Consider the following 22,905-nt stretch of genomic DNA (forward strand, 5'->3'; position numbering starts at 1 on the left):
TTTTTGTTTTTGTTTTTTTCTCTTTAGTTTTTTCTTGTTTGGCCTACATAACTGGAATGGTCAGGCCCACACAAATAGAGGTGATCAGGCCCACACCACTGGAAGCAGAAGCTGCAGACTTCTGGCAGGTCTTTTTTCCCAGGCATCCTTGTCTGGTAAGTAGGCTAGCAAGCAACTTACTATGGTGGGATCATGCTCCATCCAAAGGAACTACTTGAGACTGGGAACTTTCTCCTCTGCAAGTTCATTGTAAATTTAACCTATTTTATAATCAAATTTTCATATGCCTGATTTTGAACATTATTTTATATTAAATAAACTTTATTTATTTATATACTTGAAACTTCTATTAAAAAGTATACTTTGAGTTCCTTGCTTTAGGCTTAATCTTGACAACATCCAGGAGGCTATGTAATGGCTGTTATAAATTGGTTTCTCCTCCAAGCTTGTCTCTGTAAATAAATTACAGTTGTACTTTGCATGGCTGACCACTAGCATATCTTAATTGTCTTTAACAATTTACAACAAGTTGGTAACTTTGATAAGGTTAAGATTTTACAATTTTATTTCTGTTAAGCTGTTAAGCATATGTCTCCAAATGACCAAAAGCACCTGGAAAGTAAGAGGTGTTCCTCACTTCTCCAGTTCGGGGTTAAGAAATCCAGGGGAAGTTTCTCAAAGCTCTCACCTGACCTCAGTATATAAGATACTACAAATGTCAATTTTTCTGGATGTCCAAATTCCTATACAATTATTTGTCAGATAAAGCAAAATGGTTATAGAAACTGAAACCTCGTATTAAAAATCCCTAAGTTTGATTTCTAGGCAAAAGAAAAAAACAAAAAACAAAAAACAAAAACAGACTGTCGGGTAATGGCAGTGGTAAACTAAAGTATGAAAATAACTATTACCCTAATGTTCCAGTCATGTCATGCCATACTACTGCAATGTTTTCCAGGAGACATTCCAAGCTCCATTGCCTGTCTGTGAGACCATGCTCTCAAGGAGGTCTGGACAACACACCTGGCTTCTTTTTATTTCTAAAATACACGAACAGCAGCCTGTAGCTAGATTTTGAAACATCAAAATCATGTAAGCGCCAGCCAGTCAAATAACTGCACAATAATTTTACATCTAGTCATGAGAAACAGCTTTCTGTGGTTAGCTTATGCTGCAGGTGATGACGTAACTGCTACCTCTTCTGAGGAGCTAACAGTCTTACATATGTTTTAATCTTGACATCAAATTACAATTTTCTTCTTTTGTTAATGATTCCTTGTAATTACGTGTGTGTGTGTGTGTGTGTGTGTGTGTGTGTGTGTGTGTGTGTGTGTGCGCATTTTACATATATATTGCACCCACAGGCACATCCACTCCTACCTACCTCCTACCCCTGTGGCCACCACCCCTTAGACTTACCAGTCCCTTTCCTAGATTCATGACATCTGATTTTTATTTTTTGTGATCTTATTTAGTTTGACCATGGCCATCTGTGTAACCATTGGATTGGGTTTACCCATTGGGACCTAGTAGGGTCACCAACGCATACACAGCTGAGAGCAATAACTCATTCTCTCCCTTAACCTATCAGTAGTAAACAGGTCAAGAATGGGGGATGGGTCCCTGGGTCCCCACCCACCCAGGCGTGAGTGTTAGAGGCCCTTTCTTATGCAGAGCCAGGGCTGAGGCAGCTGCTGACTGTACCTTTCCCAGAGGAAGACTTGACTGCCTTTCTCAGTCTTCTTGTTCTGACGTTCTTTGGGCGCCAGGTTGCACTGCTTTAGGATTGGTTGGGGACACTGCGTTCCTTGCTCCTGGACAAATAGAACTTCATTGCAGGTTGGTTAGTGATGACTCTGAGCTCCCGAAAGAGTCCCTGCTTGCATTCCAAGCTGGATCTGTTTGCAGCGGCTTTGCTAGAGTCCTGCATCCTCAGAAGCCCCAAGACAGTGCTTTACCCGGTCCATTGCTTCTGTGCAGGCCTGGATCACATAGACCCCAGTCAAGGCGACAGTGAGCCTGTCTATGGTTGTGAACACAGGAAAGGTTTCCGCCAGCTCCGCTAGAAAAGGATCGAGTAACCATTCGGAAACTTTGCTAAAGGTGTCACATTAAACTTTAATAGCAACTACGTCTTTATAGAGCTCTTGGCTTTTCAAGTTGCCTGTACATGCATTATGTCACTTCCCGTTCTACTGCCATGAAACAGTGTCCGTGTTTTCGGCTTGAATTGCAACGCCAGAGAGAAAGAGAGCAAAATGTGGGCAGGAGCCTTTCGGTAAACGATTACTTTGCTAAGCACCAGTATTGAATAGGAATTCAGCGGCTTCCATATCAAAACTTGACAAGGGCTGTGCTCCTCACCGTTTCTTCAAGCCTGGGGGCTGCTGAAGGCTTTGCCTGTGTTGTTTTAGGAGATCATTTCTTCCCCTCCCATTCATCTCTTTGATTCTGATTTTGCTCCTGTCTTGTGTCACTTCCAGGTGAGCCCCACCCCCGGGTGCATTCGAGCTCTCATGAAGATGCTCTACTGCCCATACTGTCGTGGCCTGCCTGCCGTGAGACCCTGTAACAACTACTGCCTCAACGTCATGAAGGGCTGTCTAGCCAACCAGGCGGATCTGGATACTGAGTGGAATCTGTTCATAGGTAAGAGGCATTCAACAGGCCTAGGACCCACCTAGACCTAAAGGCGACTGTGATAACTGACATTTATGCCGAGGAACTACAGAGCCTTATAGAAACCACTTTTTAGCAATTTAAACACACAGTTTTCCCTTCTGTTAAATACTGTAAAGCAAAACTTCCTTGTGTTTTTCAGGGGATGCTCTCCTAAAGGTATGCAACCCAAGTGTATCCAATCCTCTTATCTTACCCAATTTGAATTTCTTGAAAAGAAACAAGTCACCAAAGAATTGTATCAAAAAACAAAAAGAAAACAACAACAACAACACACTCCAGGGTTCAGGGTTTCAGAAGTTAGAAGGGAGGAGGAAGATGCAGGGAAAGGCCTCTTCATCAGGCTTCCTCTCAGAGACGTTTCCCAAATAGCTCTCTGAGGATAAAAGGACACATTTTATAGGCAGGCTTCTCCCAGGAAAATACACAAGCCTTGAAAGAATAAATGTGTTTTCATCCCCTCTGTCAAATGGCCTTCAAGGAAAAGTACTTTCAGTTGCATTTACTGCAATTACGGAGTGACAAGCAAGCAGAGAGGAGAAAATAGCAGCGGAATTTGTCAGCCTCCCAGAGCCTTCGTCATTTATGCAAACCTCTAAGCAGAATGACGAGGAGAGCCTTCTGTCTGTTCAGAAGACCTGGGAGGACATAAAAAGGGACTAAGATGTGTTAGAATTTAGGAGTGCCTGTCATTGCACTAGTGGGCTGAGTCTCAGATGTGCTGCTTTGCCAGTGAAACCCTCAGCTGGCTCACTATTTGGTTTAAGAGGAGAGAAAAATATTTCTGAAGGTAAATGGAGATGATTTTACAGTGGGGAGATTAAACAGGAAGTCATCTAATGGAAACCTCAGAACTATTTCAGTATCAGTCAGTCAAAGTCTGTTTTCCAAACAGTTCACTGAGGGATACATTTTAAGGACATGGGTTACTTTATATAAAGACACAGTGACAAAATTTCTCACTGAAATTTTAGAGGTATGTGTGAGTGAAATATAGGAAAAACTGTGTTCTTCTGCAACATAAGATTTAGATTACTTGTAGCAAAAAAAAGTAGCAGAATCATGCTTGTAAAAATGTAAGCTCACCTAAAAACAGTCTAAAAGAGTGTTTCATATTTTTAAATTAGATTAAACCTCAAAGAGTCATATAGATCATTTACACTTTTGGGTTGAAACTGCCTCAGTTACTAGTACTACTGCCTTTGGTCCAGCTGAGCAACTGATGGAAGCTGACATGTGATTGAGAAGGTAACAACAGTTACTTTTAGTTTTTCTTAATTTATTTATTGTGTATGTGTGTATTTGTGTCAAGGCATGCATGTGAGGAAAGAGGAAAACATGAGTGTATTGGGTCTCTCTCCTTGCACCATGTGAGTTCCAGGAATTGAACTCAGGCTTGGCGGCAAGTGGCATTACCCACTGAGCTATCTTGCTTGTCCATAATATTTACTTCTTATTTTTTTTCCTTTAGTGCTCATTGGCTGTCCCAACTTAAAACAATCCTTTATAGCTCCCATCTATTGGGTTTCCAGATGCCAGTTTGATGTGAAATTTAGTGTCTAAAACAAAATCAGTTAATTTAAAGGAAAATTAAAATATGAACTCGCCCATGGTTGTTTATATTTTAATGGAAGGTAGAATTGGTGGCTAGTCCTACCTAGATTGACTTCTAATGCTTCTTCCTCTCTCCTTGTATCTGTCTGAGTTCTCCATAAGATAATTCTTCAAGTTTTGTTTCTCCTGTTTCTCTCTGACACTGAGAATTTCCCTAGCTTTGTAGACTTGTAGAGCAACATATATTCTTGCTAATATTTACCAGGATGTTCAATGTTAGTCACACATTTGTTACAGGAATTAGTCAGAAGCGCCAATTCCCTGTCTAAACAGATACATCCAGGTGGCAGTGGTATAGGGTTAATAAAGGCAGTAGCAAAATTCCGTGAGAAAATTGGTTGTCCAGCACACATTGTTGTGTGAAAGCTTTTCTCTGGTGAGAGAGAGCCTGCAGCCCTTCTCTCTCACACCCTGGTATCTGTTCATCAATCCTCCTCTCCTCTTAAGGACAATTGTATGTGCCATTTATGCTGGCTCCATAAACTGTTCAGAGCGTCCACGATATGTTCCTTTCATCATTTTGTACTCATCTAAAATTTTAACCGTGGCATGCTGTCAGCTGTCAGTAAAACGAGAGTCAACTCAGTGCAGGGTCTCATGACCTTTGCAGTGTCAAGACTTAATTGCAAATGTTAAGTATTGAGGATTCAGTTGGTATCTAGATTGTGTCAGAAGAAAGGTAGTTCATGTCTAAGGTGCAGTGTTCTAAGTGAACAAGTGAAAACCCCAATGGAATTCCATCTACTTCTGAGCCCTGAGGTTGTAGTGGTGTTGTTTTCCTCCAGTCTTACAAAAAGAAAATCAGGCCTCTGTTCAAGATTCCTTCCTTAGCCCATCTTCAACAAGTTTAACTTGGAGCCCTATAAAGAGACAGCACTCCAAATTCTTACCAGGATCAAAAGGAAAACAAAGAATTCTAATTTGTTTTAAAGCGAAACTTTGTTTTTAAAGTTGCTGACATGACAACCTCGAAAAGAAATCTATTAGACAAAACTGAATCTGCTTAAGAAGTATCAGTGTAACAGTTTAGCCAGTGTTTTAACCTGTATCCTAGCAGCCTGTGCAATCTTCCGGGACAGGCACAGCCCACATTCTCCTTGGTGATCAGTCTAAGTGAATGGGTGATCTGTGAGCGCCCCAAGGTAGACAGTACCCCTGAGGAACATGAAAGTCATTTCTAGCCTGATCTAAGTATCCAGAACAGCAGGAGAAAATCCCCATCTGAGGCACTGAAGGTCTGTTGAGCCACTTAGCCAGCTGTTTATTTGTATGCACACACAATTTGTCCCATCTAAGCTTCTGAATGGCACCTATGTGCAAAATTACTTTCTTTAAAAGAATAAGTGTTTAGATGAATTTAAAAACTTTTGCAGGGCGTCAGTTTGTGCGTGGAACTCATTTTAGTAACACTCCATGGTTATTCTGAGTGTTTAGTGCCAACACCAGGAATCTACAGGTAAGAACTGTTCTACTTGAGCAAAGGCTGTGTTCTGAATTAGACCTGGAGTATAAGTACAGAAATCAGAGATCAAAATACATTTAAGTGACTACAGTGAATCTTGACTTTGTAGGACAGTCTCCTCCAAACATCAGACACCATTAGAGAGTGTGGCTATGAGAACAAAAGAAGACTCCCTTTTATCAAAAGAGGCTTCTGGTATGGAAAGAGGCTGGCAGCTAGTTTGTGCTAAGCTACCTTTTAATCACCAAAATCACACAGTGCTCCCTACCACAATGATTTGTGAAGACCTTAAGGTGCTTTTCTTCCAGTCACATAGACTGACTGTTTAGTCTAATCTGGTCAACATGACTTTGATTGTTTTCATGGAATAATTCAAAACACGATGTTGACTGTGTTAGACACATATACTTTTGCCTAAAGGAAATTTAATGTAATTGATTATGATACACTATTAGGATAATGGATGGTTAGGTTAGGATACTAGATGTTTGCTTAGCCAGGAGATTGACCCAGACTCAAGGAAGCCCTAGCTGGTTAAAAATAGAATGAAATAGTAAACATCAGGGTATCAGGTTACCATATCTAATATAACTGATGTTGAATGGTAACATCACATATGGTCCTTCTGTTTCCAAGTATCTGTCACTGTTTCAGTAGGTCTGACATGATCTATCTGTGGTTCTCAAAGTACTTGTTTTCATTTTTGCTGTCAAACCTCAACTATTGCTAACTTGAAACAATGGACTTTGTAAAAAGAATAACTCTGATGGTGACAAGTGTATATGTGAATAGATACAGATTACAAATCAGAGACGAATATACAGACCATGTCTTCTAAGGAAGGGAAATCATCAGAGGAAGTCATATTATCTATAAGACCTTGGACAACCAAAGAATTGACAGCCAGCTTATCAGAATTTCTAGGCTTCCGAGTTGTATTTATTTTACTCTAGCTTTACATTGGAATGCCAAAATGTTGTTGGCTGTTTTTTTTTTTTTCCTTCTTATTCTTTGGGCTCCTTCCCCTTTGCTTCTTTGTTTTTGGGGGTGGTGGCTGCCACCCAGATCCCAAATAAATCATACAAGGAGGCATATTCTTTCTTATGAATGCCCAGCCTTAGCTTAGCTTGTCTTATCTTAAATTATTCCTTTTGCCTTTGTCAACTTTTTGCCTCTGGGTTTTTATCTTTATCTATTCAGGATTCTTTCTTTACTTCTTACTCAGTGGTTTGTTGTGTAACTGGGTGGCTGGCCCATGATGCCCTCCTCCTTTATCTATCTTGCTCCTTCTTCTATTTATCTCTCTGCCTGCAAGCCCCACCTGTCCTTTCTCCTGCCTCACTACTGGCCATTCAGCACTTTATTAGACCATCTGGTGTTTTACACAAAGACTCAAAGCTTCACAGAGTTAAGCAAATGTATACACAAAGGCAACACACCTTTACATCGTTGAACAAATGTTCCACAGCATAAACAAAAGTTACACACCTTAACATAGTTTTCACATACTTTTCCCCCCAGACTGACCAATTAGTGCCAAGACAGCACAAATGCAGGGAAAGTGATGTGAGTCTGTCATTTATGAAGTCCAAGATTGCCACCACATTGGTGCCAGGCCAAGGGACTTGCTGTAGTGTCTAGTTGCTTTTTCCTCCATTGATCCAATGTGTGTTTACCTTGTGTCCATCACCACTTTTGCTTTGGTGTAAGCATGTGATAGAGCAGAGGATAGGTATGAATGCAGCTTGAAGAAAGCCATACTCAATAACACATGCTCTTTGAATGTAGTAAATGGAAACAAGTAAGGCAATATAGAGACATTTTCTTTTTGCTTTGTAGATCTGCTATCTTTCATGTAATTCTGAGTAGCTGGGTCATTTAAAAATCCTGTATCCCTGTTATTAGACTGTAAGAGCAGTGATGACTGAAACAAATCAGATAAGGAACATAGACCTTCCATTGTGACAGCTGCTGTTATCAACTTGTAAACTGGAACCTGCTGCAAAGAAACTGTGTTAGGCCAGGTGACTGGTGAGGGTTCCATAATAAACTGAAACTCTGGTACACATGACTTTCTCAGAACTACAAGAATAGTCTTCAACGTAAATCATATATGCTTCTCTTTATGTTTGGGGGAAATGATGTCAGAAAAACCATCATGAAATTAGAAGATAAGCGTTTGTTGTCCACAGCAAACAAACACAGATTTTCTTTTGTAAAATGTACAAGACTGTGATGTCTGCCTTTTAGACAGATATAAGATAAACATGGGAGACTATTTCAAGTACTTGCGTAGAATACTGCTATTTCAAAGACATTCTCAAGCATGAAATTCTGTAACATGAAACCTGGTAAGAAGCTCTTTAGTTACTGAGCATTTCGCAGTAGGTTTTATACGACCCTGGCTGATACACCCTGAAACAGCATGTTTAAAAGACCTGTAGACCTGTAGCATAGAAATGATTTCTTTTAGACAAAGAAACAGAACAACTTGAGAACTACTGTTTATACCAACCAGCTTTCCATGCTCTTTCATCTCCATTCTGTGTAAAATAATAATCTATTCAGTAATATAGTCCTGGAACACAAATCTCAAATAGAGGGACAAAGACCAAGGCAATTATTTACAACTCTGGTCTCACTGTGAATGAGCTTTTGTCTCCATGAATTCCTCAAAGCACCAAGAAAGACTTCTATAAAACAAAAAGCCAGGTGGTGGTAGCATACACCTTTAACACCAGAACTCAGGAGGCAGAGACAGGCAGATCTCTGGATTAGAGGCCAGCCAAGTCTACAGGTCAAGTTCCAGAACAGACAGGGATACATAGAGAAACCCTGTCTCAAAAATACAAAATCAAACAAACAAAAATCTGAGTGTTTCCTGTCAGCAGAAACTTAATGCCACGCAAAACTTGGCCTTTTCTTTTGTAGTTATTGATAAATATCACTCATTACTTACAAGCATTTATCAAATACTGCACTCTCTCTGTAATGCTGGAATAATTCATATGTATTAGAAACTACTCACCAGGGACTTTAAAAAATAAAACCAAGAAACAGAAAAAGAAAATAATTGGCTGGTACCCAGCAATTTTTCCTTGGCTACATTTGTTTTCAGTTGCCTAGGTTTTAAAACAAATGGGCTGTTTCTGACCCCTGCATGTGTGAGAGTGTCTCTCTGTGGTGCAATAGAATTGATGCAATAAAGACATCACAGTGCATGGGCTACTTAGCAAATACAGAGCCAGTCATTTCTTAACCTTTGAGAGCTCATTAATGCTGATCTAGGAGATAAGAAACTCGAGGGACACACAGGATGGTGGTTTTCCTTCTAAGTCAGTAATCTTCCAATAGTTCAAAACAGGCAATGGACATTAAACCTAAACTACTAGATGATATTTCGAGTTGTCATTCTAGGTGAGTGTGTGTGTGTGTGTGTGTGTGTGTGTGTGTGTGTGTGTGTGTGTGTGTGTTCTTTGAGCTCAGTCCCAATTCTTACTTATCCATCTGTCTCTGGTTCTCACATACTCAACTTCTATAAATTCAATGACTGTAATTGTTGTGTTTCCTATTAACTGATTGATACCTATTGGAGAGTCTAAACGAAATTTCTAAGATAGCTCAGATTCATGACACAATACATGCAAACATATTCTTGTAATTTTAGCATTTATTAGGGCACAAGATATTTCACTTGAATGAAAAGCTTAATGAAATACATTCATGTCTTATCAAATTTACCAATTTCTTTAGGAATCAACCAAAGAAGGATTTTGTTTGACAAGAGAGAGCAGAGATCACCCAACTTATATCAAGTAGTTAGAGATTTCCCTTTGTATTCTTCCATTCATCTTTATTTATACTTCAGTTTTAATATTCTCTATAGACAAATAGTTTTATTGGTTGTATCAAAAGGTACTTGCTTTTAGCAAGTTACACGACTTTGGAAATATGTTGTCACTTTTTCCAAGTTCAAATTATAATGGAAGTGTCTAGTCTTAGGTATTATCAAGAGAAAGTAAAATACTTGAAGGTAGGTGTGTGTGTGTGTGTGTGTGTGTGTAGTCATGTGGGTACATGTACACACACACACACACACACACACACACACACACACACACACACACACACAATGCTATTATTACCTGAAATTGGAATTGCTAAGTGAGCACTTTAACGGTAGGATAAAATACATTCTAAAAGAGCAGTGAAAATCAAACATGTAAACCGTTGCCCAGTGGTATCTTCCATTTAAATCACACTCAAGCCCTTGTTAGTAGCTGTGAGAAAGTTGCCCATAGGCATATTTGTTTGAGTATTTCATCCCCATTGTGGAACTATTTTGAATGGATTGGGAGGTGTGAACTTGTTGAAGGAGGTATTTCACTAGGGAAGCGCTTTGAGCTTTCAAAAGGCTGGGGTTATTCCCAGTGTGTATTCCTTCTCAGCCTCCTACTTTACCATAGAGATGTGATCTCTTAGCTTTTGCTGCACCATCTATTTGCTCCCCCATCATGGATTCTTAAAGTTCTGAAACAAAAGTAGTATTAAACACTTCCTTTTATAAGTTGCCTTAATCATGGCATTTTCTCACAGAAAAATAACCAAGACGTCAGCTACCATGAAATTCCTTATTTTTCCCCAAATATCTTATCCTTGTGTGCTATGGTCATGTATTATCAAAGTATCTTAGTGATAGTTGTGTTAATGATATCACTGGGTGGGCTTCTCTACTTATAAATAAAACACTTATAGAAATATTGCAACAGCTGTTCTAACAGACATTTTGATTTACAGTTGTCTCAAGAGTAGAACTGCTGATCATGTTTGAGTTATTCTTGAAGTGACTTTCTATTTTCCTTAGACTTTTTTCTTCACCAGTCATAGATGACACCTTTAAAAACCCATATTCCCTCCATTTTTACTGATCTGTGATTTATTTATTGGGATCAGTCCTCCAAGGAACCAGCGGTGAAAATCAGGTTGAGAGATGTAGCCCTTTTATTTCATACTCTAACTCTAAAGAGGAGATAAATATAAATGTTTGTGAGATCGACCTAAGCTTTGAGCAACTTCATGTAAAAACTTTGAGGTTATCACCCACCCAAAAATATTGCATCTGTTAATACTTCATCAGATAACCAAGAGAGAATTTAAATTAAAATTGAGCATGAAGTATTCTTTGTCCTTGAAGTAACAGATTATATAAATCTCACATAAAAGCAACGTCTCCAATTTTTCCCTTTGCATGGATTTAATAATTTGTTACACTGTTTCCTTTATTTTACTTTGAAAAAGTAAAAAATTTTTAAAAAAATGAAATATAAGAAGTTAACTATATAGCATCCTTCAAGTCCTGATATGTCTGTGTGTATTCCATTTTTATTCTTTAAGGCACAAGAAATTTCTAGTAAAGCAATGTGGACCATTCAATGTCAAATAAGCTTGAGAGTATTCACCACTAAAACCCCAGTGCTCAGGAACTGGTGACTTAATAAGAGGCCCTAAGACATATCTGGGAAAGAGAAAGTAGGTCAGAAGTGAGAAAGCTTTGAAGTAACAACATCTCCTGCCATGCCCGCATGCCTTTTGTATTTCCAGGGTTGAAGCCGTTTCCAGGTGGAAAAACCCAGTGAGTCTGCCCAGTCTCAATGCTGCAGAAACCTGTCTTTCATATAATTTGCTATCCCAAACTCTCAGAAATTGAACATAGTTAAAGAAATTTAGTCTCTAGTCCCCAAACCAGCGGTCTGGACCAGCCTGCTGGAGAACTCAAGTCATGAACAATCCTAAGAGAACTACTAGAGTTTCTGCTGAATTTCTTATATTTGGCAAGTGCCTGGTGGTACAACTCAACATGCGTGTATCCGACCTTATTTATTTAGTATCCTGACATGCGCCTAACCAAATGTCCATATTTACATTCATCTTGCTGCTTGCAGCCACAGTGCTCCAGTGTCCCTATCCACAGCATCCAAAAGAATAAAGTTATCAGAAACTCCACATCCACTTCTTCAATCCGATATCTCATTTGGAGAACATCACTCAGAAACACTAATAGCTGCTATTTGTTGGTTACTTTACAGAAGACAAATAAGAATGACTTTTTTATCATTTTTTATTTGAATTAGAAATAAGATTGAATTATATGACAATCCCAGTTCCCTTCTCTCTCCCTTCCTCCCCTACCACTCCCCAACTAAAACCCTACCTATCACATAGCCTTTCTTCTAATCTACACCTGACTCAACCTTTCTGCTCCCTCATGACCTCTGCATCCTTCCTTAACAATGACTTTTTTAATCCCTACAAAAGCCCCATTAAAAAGATACCATTATAAATGTCATTTGACAGATGTTTAAAGTGAGACCAGGGAACTTAAATAGGCCACCCTTCTTATAAATTGCAATGGTAAGATTTGTTTTCAAAGCATGGATTCTAAGCTACTGGACCAGATAACTCCTAGTACAGTTTTAGGAAATGAATATTACTATCCTGAAAATGGAGTCCTTAACTGGTCTAAGTAATAAAAACCCAGAGTCAGATATAGAGGAAAATGCAGAAAGATCAGAGAGAAGGCATAAACTGCCATCACACCTCACCTCCTTAGCGTCTCAGCAGACAAGAGTGCAAATTCCTGTTTCTACCCGCTTATATCCTGTTTCTGCCCAGCTACCTCACTTCCTGTCTGTCTGTACAGATCTCCAGACCTCTATAGTCAACTAGTGGCAAGCTCTTTTCGCTGACCTTCAGACAGACTTTACTTGGTCAAGCAGGATATCATCACAGTGTCTAGCTACATGGATTACTAGTGTATATTCAGGTGAGATTGAGGGTGGGATAGCAACACTGATGGAAATATTCTCCAAATTTTCATTCCAGTATGGTACCAGTAGCTCAGCAACTTCATGTGACACGTAAAGTAAGTCTAGTGGGATGAATCAATTGAATTTTTCATGTTTTTTCTTACCCTTTAATGTGTTCCCATTTAATAAAATTTAACTGTCGAGTGCCTCAGATAGCATTAATGTGTCCACGGAACTGGATTTTTCATGATTTCCCTACTATCCTTTTTGAAGTATACCTGAAAATACATATTTATATGCTTAGTTATAAAATGTAATATTTTGATTCAAATATACATCGTGTAGATAATGGTTACTAATGAATAATGTAGACTTAGATCCTTAAAATTTCCTGTAATTCACATGAAATAACTCAACCACTCACAATGTGTGATTCTCTTTCAAATCATCTTTATCAGATGCTTTCCTTCATGCTAATGGATTAATCACATGTTCTCTAGACACAGGAGAAGGCCATGTGACCTAATCATAAGGTTTAGGACATGATTTTTCTAAACAGATGAGATGTGCGCTTTCAAAGCAGAGTTGAGTTAGGTGGATGAAGCTTAGTTAGGAGTTCAAGTCCCCATATAACTCTATGGACTTGAATCCTGGTGGCCTCATTTACAGTCTGCATGACTTAAATAATGTTGTTGAAGCATCATGAATTGATTTATTTACATCAATAAATATGATAAGAGAGTACTTTCCTCTTAATACTGTGAAGACAAAGCTAGAAAGGAACTTACCATGCATTCACCAAGAGACAAGATATATCAACAGATTTAACACTGAGCCCACAAACAGTATGGTTTCCTGTCCAGGTGAATTGCCTATGAAAGGTAGAACAGAAAATAGGATTGAAAAATAGGAAGTGTCAGAGTATGAAAGCAAGTGGGAGCATTCAGATAAGGATGCCAACCAAAGAGACAAAGCAAGACGTAAAGGAAATTGGCTAGCACATCATTAACTCCTAAGAATGAAAGGAAGAAATGAGGAGTGCATCCTACCCCCACCATCCAGTTCCTTATTTCTGTTTCTGGTTTTTCTTAGTTCCAGGGAGGCAAGCCCCTTCCCAGCAGAGAAGGCAGTACTGCACTCTGGTCTCAGATGAACAGCAGTTAAGGACGCCAGCATGGAGAAGCAGTTGCATGAAGTCCAAGCTTAGGGTTAAGAAACTGGCCACATTGAAAAAGGGTAACCCTGCTTCTATGTCCTTGGAGGACACAGTAAATACTTTCTTTTGTCTTAAAGGCAATGACAAGCCACAGGGCTCTTATCCAAGGAATGGCAGAATCTAAGTTGCAATCTGACAGCAAAGTAAAGAATAGATTGAGGTGGATGAAACACATGGTTCTGGCACAAGATACGTCATCAAAGTGTGGCATGATGAAGGAAAGCACCAATCATGGCAGGGTAGCAATGGGGAATTTATAAGACTCCACATATAGACAGAGAAGTCTAAATATGGGGACCGAGGAAAAACATGTCAACTATGGCTGAGACAAACATCCCAAGGAGGATGGTGGTGTCAGCAAATAGAAGAACTAGTCCAGTGAATAGAAATTATGGGTTTCTCTGATCCCAAGAAGGGCTTGTTGTCTTTGAGAGACAGTGAGACCAAAAAAATTGGACACGTTCAATTGCATGTTAAAAATGGCAGTGTGCTCTCTTCCTAAGGCAGAAGCCAGGATTGCAGGAACCACTTGTGGGTTTCCCAAGCCCAAAGGGCTCTGTGGCAAACTTTCCAAAAAAAAAAAAAAAACTCTAACAGAGGTACCCAAAGTCCCTGCTCTCCTGGACTGGCATGTGCCAGAGTCCACGCTCCTAGGCTCACACAGGTGCCTTGACTACTCTTTTTCTGAGAAATTGTACTGCCTTTACCACTAATATGAGATAATCAAAAAGACTGTTTATTATACACACTCTCAGAGTGAGCCCGTGTCTATGCTCCCCAGACTTTCTCACTAAATGTAGCTAGGATGCTACAAATATGAGTGTTCAGCTTATGATTCAACAGGGATATGCACGAGTGCTTCCAACAGTGCATTTTCTCACTCAGGCACCCCTCTGCTGGTCTTACTCCATACAGTGATACTCTAGAATGGCTATCAATCTAAGAGAGAACTTCAAGTCTATTGGAGTCACTCTTTTCAGAACATGGAATCTTAGATTACTTTGTTCATTTCCAGCCAGCACCAAGTTCTGAAATTCAAGTTGAGGCACGAAGAAAGTTAATTTTGTAAACAACAAAATTCCCCAAAGGAATTAATTGCCCTTTCTGGCAGGAATTTCATACATCATGAAGCAGACCTTGACTTCATTGTATGCCTTGTGGCACAATTGTCACTGATGAAACCTCAACACACAAGGACCAATGTCATCTATTCATTGGATTCTAGATCCTGAGTCCCCCAAGGAACAACACAAATATGCATGATGCAGCTTTTGTAACTCAGCCTTAGAAGGAGCAGGCACTTCTGTTTACTTATCTTTGGAATTTCATATTGCAAAGTTACTGATTTAAGAATGCCCTGGAGTATAAATTATTTCTCCAAACTTCTGTTGGTGCCTTTCGTCAAATGCTCTCTGCTTACCCTATTAAAGGTAAAAACCATGAACTATTATTTGATTTATAACCTATGAAAAAACCTTAAAACCACCTGTCCCTCTTTGGAAGGCTGCCAGAACAAAGTAAGAAGAAAGCTTGGCCCCAGAAACAATAATTTGAGGTTGCAGTATGTGGCTCGGAGCAAAGGTTGAGCCTAGGGGCTGCATTCAGTCTCAATGTGAGTACTTACATTTGTTTTTCTTCATGCACATGGGAGTTTTGGCTTTTAAGGTCAGAATTTCAAACAGTAAAATAGTGGCCTTGTGGCACTAAAAGTAGGGCACTTTATTGTTGAAACACCATTTCATTTCCCTTTAATTGAATTTCACAGAGTTGCTATTAGGACACATTAACTTTTTGTGTGGACACATTAACTGATGAGATGCTGAAATCCATCTTTTCACAAATAACTCCAGATTTTTTTTTTAAGTCACTAGTTCTGCTGTGTCATATATCAATTTGTCTTAAATTTGGTCGATGATGCCTGGCTAGCAGAGTGCCTGTGTCCATCGGAAACTTGCTCAAATCAGGTTTTAAGAGTAACATAAGAATTTAACTCAGAATTACATCCAGGCATTTTCAAGATGCAGAAATGAATGGTTTGGAAATGCTGCATGATGAAGTATAAGCCTTATTCAACAAACTGATTAGAAGATGAAAATTAATTTTTTTAACTGAAATGTCTTCACGCAGCAGAAGAATAACCACTTTCGGGCTATCGAGGCCGTTGAGAAAATGTCGAATGATCATCCCCAATAAATCTGTATTCATTTAAATGGAAAATCACAGTCATCTGTATTAATTAACAGGCTAAGGACAGAGACATTAAGCTAGTGCCTTCTACCAGGCAGCAGCGTACTGATTTTAGGGTACTTGTTACCTACAACGTAATAGCATACTTCATAATTTTAGGCTTCAAGTAATAAAAAAATGAATCTGTGTTTGTGCATGTGTGTAGAAGCCGTGTTTCCCATGTGGAGGTCAAGGACCATCTCGGTGTTGGTTGTACTCGGTTCCTCCTTTCTACCTTGTGAGACAGGGTCTAGCTGCTATTTGCTGCTGGCTGCCATGTTTCTGGGGATTCTCCTGTGTCTGCCTCCCATCAGACTGTGAGAGCCCCAGAATCACTGTGTGTTCCTTGCACCCTGCCTTAGCCTTTCCTGGGGTCTTGTGATCTGAGCCCATTTCACCATTGCTTACACAGCAAATGCTGTAACCACTGAGAAACCTCTCCGCCCTCAACCTCATCTGAACAGGCCGTAGTTTTTGGCATAGAGTATCTGTCTCTTCACTTACAAGCCCCCCGACCATTTGCTTCCTCTTCAATGATTATTTAAAGTTTCGTCTAACCACGGCCCTATCCATTCAAAATTCCACATTGGAAGTCTCACTCCTCAGGAGCTTAATGTGTAGATTTTAACTTTGCCACCAGGCTTTATGTCCCCGGCCTTGTGTGAAAGAGCTAGCTTTCCCAGATGGTCACTGTACAACCTCAACCTGCCTGGAATCAAATTTTTGACATTTATTTCAAAACGATTTTTCTTTTATAAATTATTGCTAAAAGATTAGCAGTCTCAATATCTGTTTCTAGCTTGATTATAATATTAAAATCAGCACAATGAATGTACCAAGGAGATTAACTTTGATATAAAACCCTTACCCATGTGCCTGGTTCTACTACAACTAGTTCATCCCAGAGTATATTCTAGGGTCTAATTCCAGATTCGAAATGCATTTTTATGGCATGGCTTCCTTGTCTTCTCTGATCTCTAATAGTTTCTAGTTTCCTTTTCTTCTGTGTTCTTGAGTTTTGAAAATCACTACTTTGTGTGTGTGTGTGTGTGTGTGTGTGTGTGTGTATGTATGTGTGTTTTAAGCAATCTCTCTCAAGTTGTATTTATCTGGAAATCTTTAATGTCTGCTGAATTTTCTTCACTTTACTTTTCTCTGGTTGTTACAGATCATTTCTGAGGAATGCTATAGTTTGAAAATAGGTGAAATTTCATCCCCAGTGTTGGGAAACGAGGCCCCAGTGGAGGTGTTCAGGTCATGGGGGTGGGCTTTGCATTGTCCTGAGAGTGACTTTGCTCAGCCTCCACATACACTCTTGCTCACTCTTGATGCTGTGCTGGATAGCTTTATGTCAACTTAACACAAGCAAAGTCATCAGAGAGGAGGACACCTCAACTGAGAAAATAGCTCCATAATACTGAGCTTCAGGAAAACCTATGGGGCATTTTCTTAATTAGTGATCAATGGGAAAGGGACCAGACCATTTTGAGTGGTGCCATTCCCTGGTGTGGTTGTCCTTGGTTCTATAAAAAGCCATGGGGAGCTGTAGTATCTTGTTCATAGTCTAGCAAATAAAGCTTGCCTGAAGATCATAATGCAGTGCACACACTTAGTTAAGAGCTAAGTCACTAGTTAGCCACACACCTAAACCACTAGTAAGCCACAGAGGACAGGCAGTGGTGGCCACACTTTTAGTCCCAGCATTTGGGAGACAGAGGCAGATGGAACTCTGTGAGTTCAAGGCCACCCTGGGTAACTTTAGAGTCAATCAGTCTAAAAGAGAAACAGAGCTCACACCTTTGATCCCAGCACTTGGGAAAACACGTCTTTAATCCCATCACTAGAGAGGAATATAAAGCAGGAGCTCAGTGCAGTCTAGGTTTGGTAGAGATGATTGCAGTCTGAAGTCACACTGAGGACAGGATCGTCCCCCTTTGGTCTTAGCCTTGGAAGTGGTAAGACCTCTCTAGTGGCTTGGCTGCTTTGCTTTTCTGATCTTCAGCTTGATCCCCAATATCTGTCTCTGGTTTTTTATTCATCGTACTACAGAGAAAATGTAGCCCTTCCCCGGTTGTCATTCTCCAACTTCCAAGTCTTCAGAGCCAGGAGTCAAATATACTTTTTACTCCTTAGAAATTTTGCTACCACAGCACAAAATGGACTAAGCCTGCAAGGCATTTTAAGTCCGGGCTAGTTACTCCTTCTCCCTATCTTTGCCTCCGATGTGGCCATCCACAAGTGTGCCTTTGAAACAAATGACAGCAGCTATTATTATAGTGTTTGTGTGATGGAGGTTGCACTTTTTCCTATTTCCCTCTATGTGCATGCACTAATTAGAGGTCTACTCCCCACGGCTCCTCTTCACCTACTAATGTCTTATTTATATCCTCATGTGTGTCGATGACTGCTGATCCTTGGATGTGCTTGCTGGCAATGGTATAATCCAGTAATATTCATTTCATTGCTTATGCTGTTCCAGTTTTTATACATAAAGAGCCTCTTGCAGTTAAGACTATATCCTTTGAGTTGGACACCATGTTTTTGAAACTATTCCTCATCTGTGCTGTTGTAAGTTGTTTCAAGACCATTTTGTGTTTTCCCTCCTGCAGCCCTCGAATCAACCTCTTCTCCTAAAAGTCCTCATTCCTTTAAGTGCAAAATGTAGACACACCGGGACCCCGTTACCACTGAAGTATAAGGCCCTGCACACACTTAGGAAGCATGTCGCTTTACCACTGTGCATGTATGTTTCCATGCACTCCTATGTCTGGAGTGTTTACCAGTGAGGTCACACACGTGCTGGTTCAGGACTGCAGAATTCATTGCACCCTTATCTGCTCCCCTGACATCCTTTCCAGCATGACAGTCAGGTGTTTTTGTTCTTTAGAATTGCCAGCCATGCCCCTGAAGATGCATAGTGACTAGCTAGAGTATTATATGTGCATGTGTGTGCTGTTTGTATTGCCATTGGGGTTAGGGGTACAGCAAAAATGTACTGTTTAGAAGTTACTTGGAGTCCTCTGTTAGCTGTCTTTAAAATATCTTATGACAATGGTAACCGAGTGAGTTTGGACCTGTTATTGTTTGTCCTCTCACGTCCTGGGTGACTTACTTATTCCTTTATTGGAGTACTGCATGGAAACATTACTCTAAATGTCAAAGTCGTCTTTCCTTTACACTGACCCAGACCATTTCTTCTTATTTCACCCTTTTCTGACCTACTCGATGAAGGCTGATCAAATTGATTTCTTCCAGTTTAGTCATCTGCCTCCTACACTTTTGAAAATGGGCAGATAAATGAGATTTACTTGGAACCTTGCTTCTTACAAGAGAGTGAGCACCCTTCTGGGACTCTGTCCCATGTGGGTGAAAATTTCTTTGGTCACTCTGACACTTTGGGGGTGTTAATAAAGATATTTTCATTCAGACTTAGAGAGGGAAGCAGGTAGTGGGGTGCTGGGAGGCAATGCACATGTGGGGTTCTCCAAAAGCAAGTCACTCAGTTTGACACTTTCAACTAAATCAACAGGACTTTCACCCCCAACACACCATGTAGGATTTTTCTAAATTAAGATATTCTTATTAAAATAGCTCAAAGAAAGTCCATAATGAGCTGCTAAATAAAAGAATGAGATATATGTTAAACTATGAGAAGCACATAAGTAGCCATAGATTTATTTTAAACAATTTTTCGATGTCTCCTAAATGCTTAGGATGTGTCTGAACCTCATCACAAATATTGTCCTGTCAGAAACGTCAGGAGCAAGTGTGAGCATAGGAAAAGACCATAATTACAACAATTATGGTAAAGTAATTCTCTGATTGTATAAATTGAACAGATTTCAGATAGAGTATATAGGTCATAAAAAGCAAGCAGGATACCAAAAATAAGTATTTAGGGAACTAGGAAATTGCTTGTTAAATACACATGCCAAGTGTGAATGCTTTGTTAACATTTGTATAATTTAGCTTCTTAGAAGTTAAAATCATAATTGCTTTTTAATTTAAAAAGATAAAATAAATGTTAAGATGACTATTTACGGGTGCCATTTTGGGCTTGCCCTTCAGGTGGTATGTATTATTTAGCTATAACACCCGTGTTTTATGATAATTAAGTTACAATAAAACAAGAAAAAATAACATGAAGAATTATTTCTAAAATTAGGGATTGCATGGCTCAATAAGCAATTAACTTCTATGAATAGAGCTGATGTGTTAGAAGCAGGAGAGTTGGAAAGGACACATCCTGATGGGAGTTCTAGACAAACCACTTGTGCTGTGTGGAGCAATCTGTGATCTCCGTAAACTACAGCCACCCCCCTGTCACCCCCATCCCAGAAAAATAGCACTGCCTTAAGACATTGTTCCTACCATGGTCATCACTAAAGACTCTTTCAGGCCCTGTGGTTTCAGAAAAGATACACATAGCACCAACTGATAGCATTAATAACAGTAAGTTCTTTCCATGCAGTATTTTACCTAACAGCCATAACAATCCAAGAAACAGGTGGAATTGCAGTCCCCACCTTGCAGGGGAGGACAGTGAGTTACAGTGCAGTCTGCTCACACCTCCTGTAAGGGCACTGCTGTGTAAGGCACCAGGTTTGCCCAGCACACAATCTGTTTGCCCTATCTTTCCCCCAATAGCTCTGCCCTCCATTTGCCAAAGACAATAAGGATTTAGTGAAAGCAGAGAGTTGAATTCCACCCATAGCCATAACCAAGAACTCATTTTTATTGGTTCTTGATGTAAAACTTGATAGAATGTTTGATTGGATTCTCCCCTCCTTCAACTTGGTCCTGACATGTTTTTCTCAATCGTAGCACTGACACCTAACATATTTGTTTTCAACATTTGTAGCAGATTTGCTTTTACAAAGTTATACTCTGGAGTCTTAAAAGCTGTTTACATGAAGGGATCCTGTAAGAACCATCTGGGTTCTGATCCCTACTGAACTCGAGTGAGCATGTGCTGGACTGGCCTACACAGGTTAATGCAATCCCAATGCTAACACTGCCAAAAAGCACTCAGGACAGACTCATCGCAGTCTGCTCTCAGGCAAGGTCTAGTGAACAATGTGATTGTTCATAGGCAACCAGGCGTCCATGGTTGAGCTGGCCAGTGTGTTAGCCCTCACATCCCACCTTCATTTCTTTTGGCATAAAATTTTTATTAAGGTAGCTTATCCCTGGAGTGGTATTATTTTTCACTTTCTGGACTTCTTTATTTGTGTTTCTCTCTGTGTTTGCATTTTCGGTTAGCTTATAAGTTTAAAAAATTGTTCTGCATGCTCTTAGGCACTGCCTAAGATTTCTGAATCTTGTGTCATTATTTATAAGGTGCCTGCCTCCTTGCTGGTCAGGACACAGAGCAGTGTGTATAAAATGTATAAAGCAAGTTTGCAGTAAATGGTGGCCATGTTTAGTAACCACTGACAAGATGGCGACTCTGAGAAGTAACTTTAAAATGAGCAAAAAATGGAAAACTGCGGAGGGCTCTAGGAATTCCAATGGTACTCCATAAGTCTATTTCAATAGTATTAATGACTGCAGAATTATAACTAGAAACTACCTTCTAGTGCTTCCATTTCTCCATGGGTTCACCTTAGCACAGCTGTGGATGTTTTTCAATTGTGTTATTTTCCTTGGATAACATTAGCGGAAAATAAAATGAAGAAACACAAGGAATTGCTAAATCCCACAAACTCCCAACCAGAAATCAGCTATCACTAAAATATTTAAATTCATTCTTGTTTCCAGTGATGCAGCCGAATGGAATCAAATGAGCCCTCAGCCTTTAACTAAAGCAGTTTGTGGAACACAAGGAGAGAACAAACACATGACCCTGTAGTCGAACCCTTTACTTTATCCTTTTACATGTCCTTCTGGCTCTCTGTTATATCTATCTACTCCGTGATCTTCTTCCACCAACTAAAGCTAAGAGGTGTGAGAAAAGAGAACTATAAAAAATTATCAAGGATCTTAATGATCCAGCTATAGCAAAGAATATTGACTGAGATGTTTCCACTTAAATTCGAACACGTTTCTGGGCCTGTGCCAATGCAGTAACTGCATATATCATTATAGCAAAGAAAAGTATTTTGAAAAGTAGAAATGATCTTTGCCAAACAAATTTAATTAGGTTACTTGAAAGCCTTTTTAGATTATCATGCCAGATGCCGTTAAAATATCAACCCTACACATTTATATAACATTTTGTTTACCAACATTTTTTTCATTTAATTCTCAATAAGTCTAGAGCCCCTGTATTCATGTGTTTTCCCAAATCACACAGCATCTGACTCCAGGCACACAGTTGGTCTATAAGCCTGACATTTAATGAAATCATTTTCTAAATAAACATTTCTTTCAGAGACTTACATAAAATATGAAGGAAGGTAATACTTTTTGACAAGTTTTTCAAATATTATTTCCAGAAAAAGTTAGCATTTTAAACAAAGATTTATCAGCTCCCGATAACTAAAAAAATATACAAGAAGAGGCAAAGATGACTTGGTTAGAGTCATGGGGGGAGGAGGCCATGAGGGTCACGGGACACCGGAACTGGGGCCAGGGTGAGCACATGGAAGAGCTTCATGATTGGAAGGAAAGAGTATGGCATCCCTTTTCTCCTTTGAGCTCAGAAATACAAAGAGAGCTCTGTGTACAACACCAAGTTTACAAATGTATTTTTGAAGTCTTGGATAGGACCACAAGAATGAGGTGGTGATGTCAAAAGTAAGACACTGATTAAGGCCTGACATTGATTTGCACAGAGCACCAGAATTATGTAGAGGAGAAACAAGGATAAATGAAGCTGGTGCTGGGTAGCCTAAGAAAAGCCTGGCTTGCAAGCAAAATGGAAGGAAGGAAGGAAGGAAGGAAGGAAGGAAGGAAGGAGG

At 39.6% G+C, this 22,905-nt stretch overlaps 1 protein-coding gene across 1 annotated transcript in view; it reads left to right on the forward strand.

Annotated features, from left to right (window-relative positions):
- The window catches only part of Gpc6 (glypican 6), a 1,011,294-nt gene that overhangs the window by 662,240 nt on the left and 326,149 nt on the right, over positions 1 to 22,905 (forward strand). Inside the window, exon 4 of the mRNA XM_027394047.2 lies at positions 2,484 to 2,649. Within this exon, the coding sequence (XP_027249848.1) occupies positions 2,484 to 2,649 (166 nt within the window). The remainder of the gene's footprint in view (positions 1 to 2,483; positions 2,650 to 22,905) is intronic.

The sequence above is a fragment of the Cricetulus griseus genome (genome assembly GCF_003668045.3).
Source record: "Cricetulus griseus strain 17A/GY chromosome 1 unlocalized genomic scaffold, alternate assembly CriGri-PICRH-1.0 chr1_1, whole genome shotgun sequence".
NCBI lineage: Eukaryota > Metazoa > Chordata > Mammalia > Rodentia > Cricetidae > Cricetulus > Cricetulus griseus.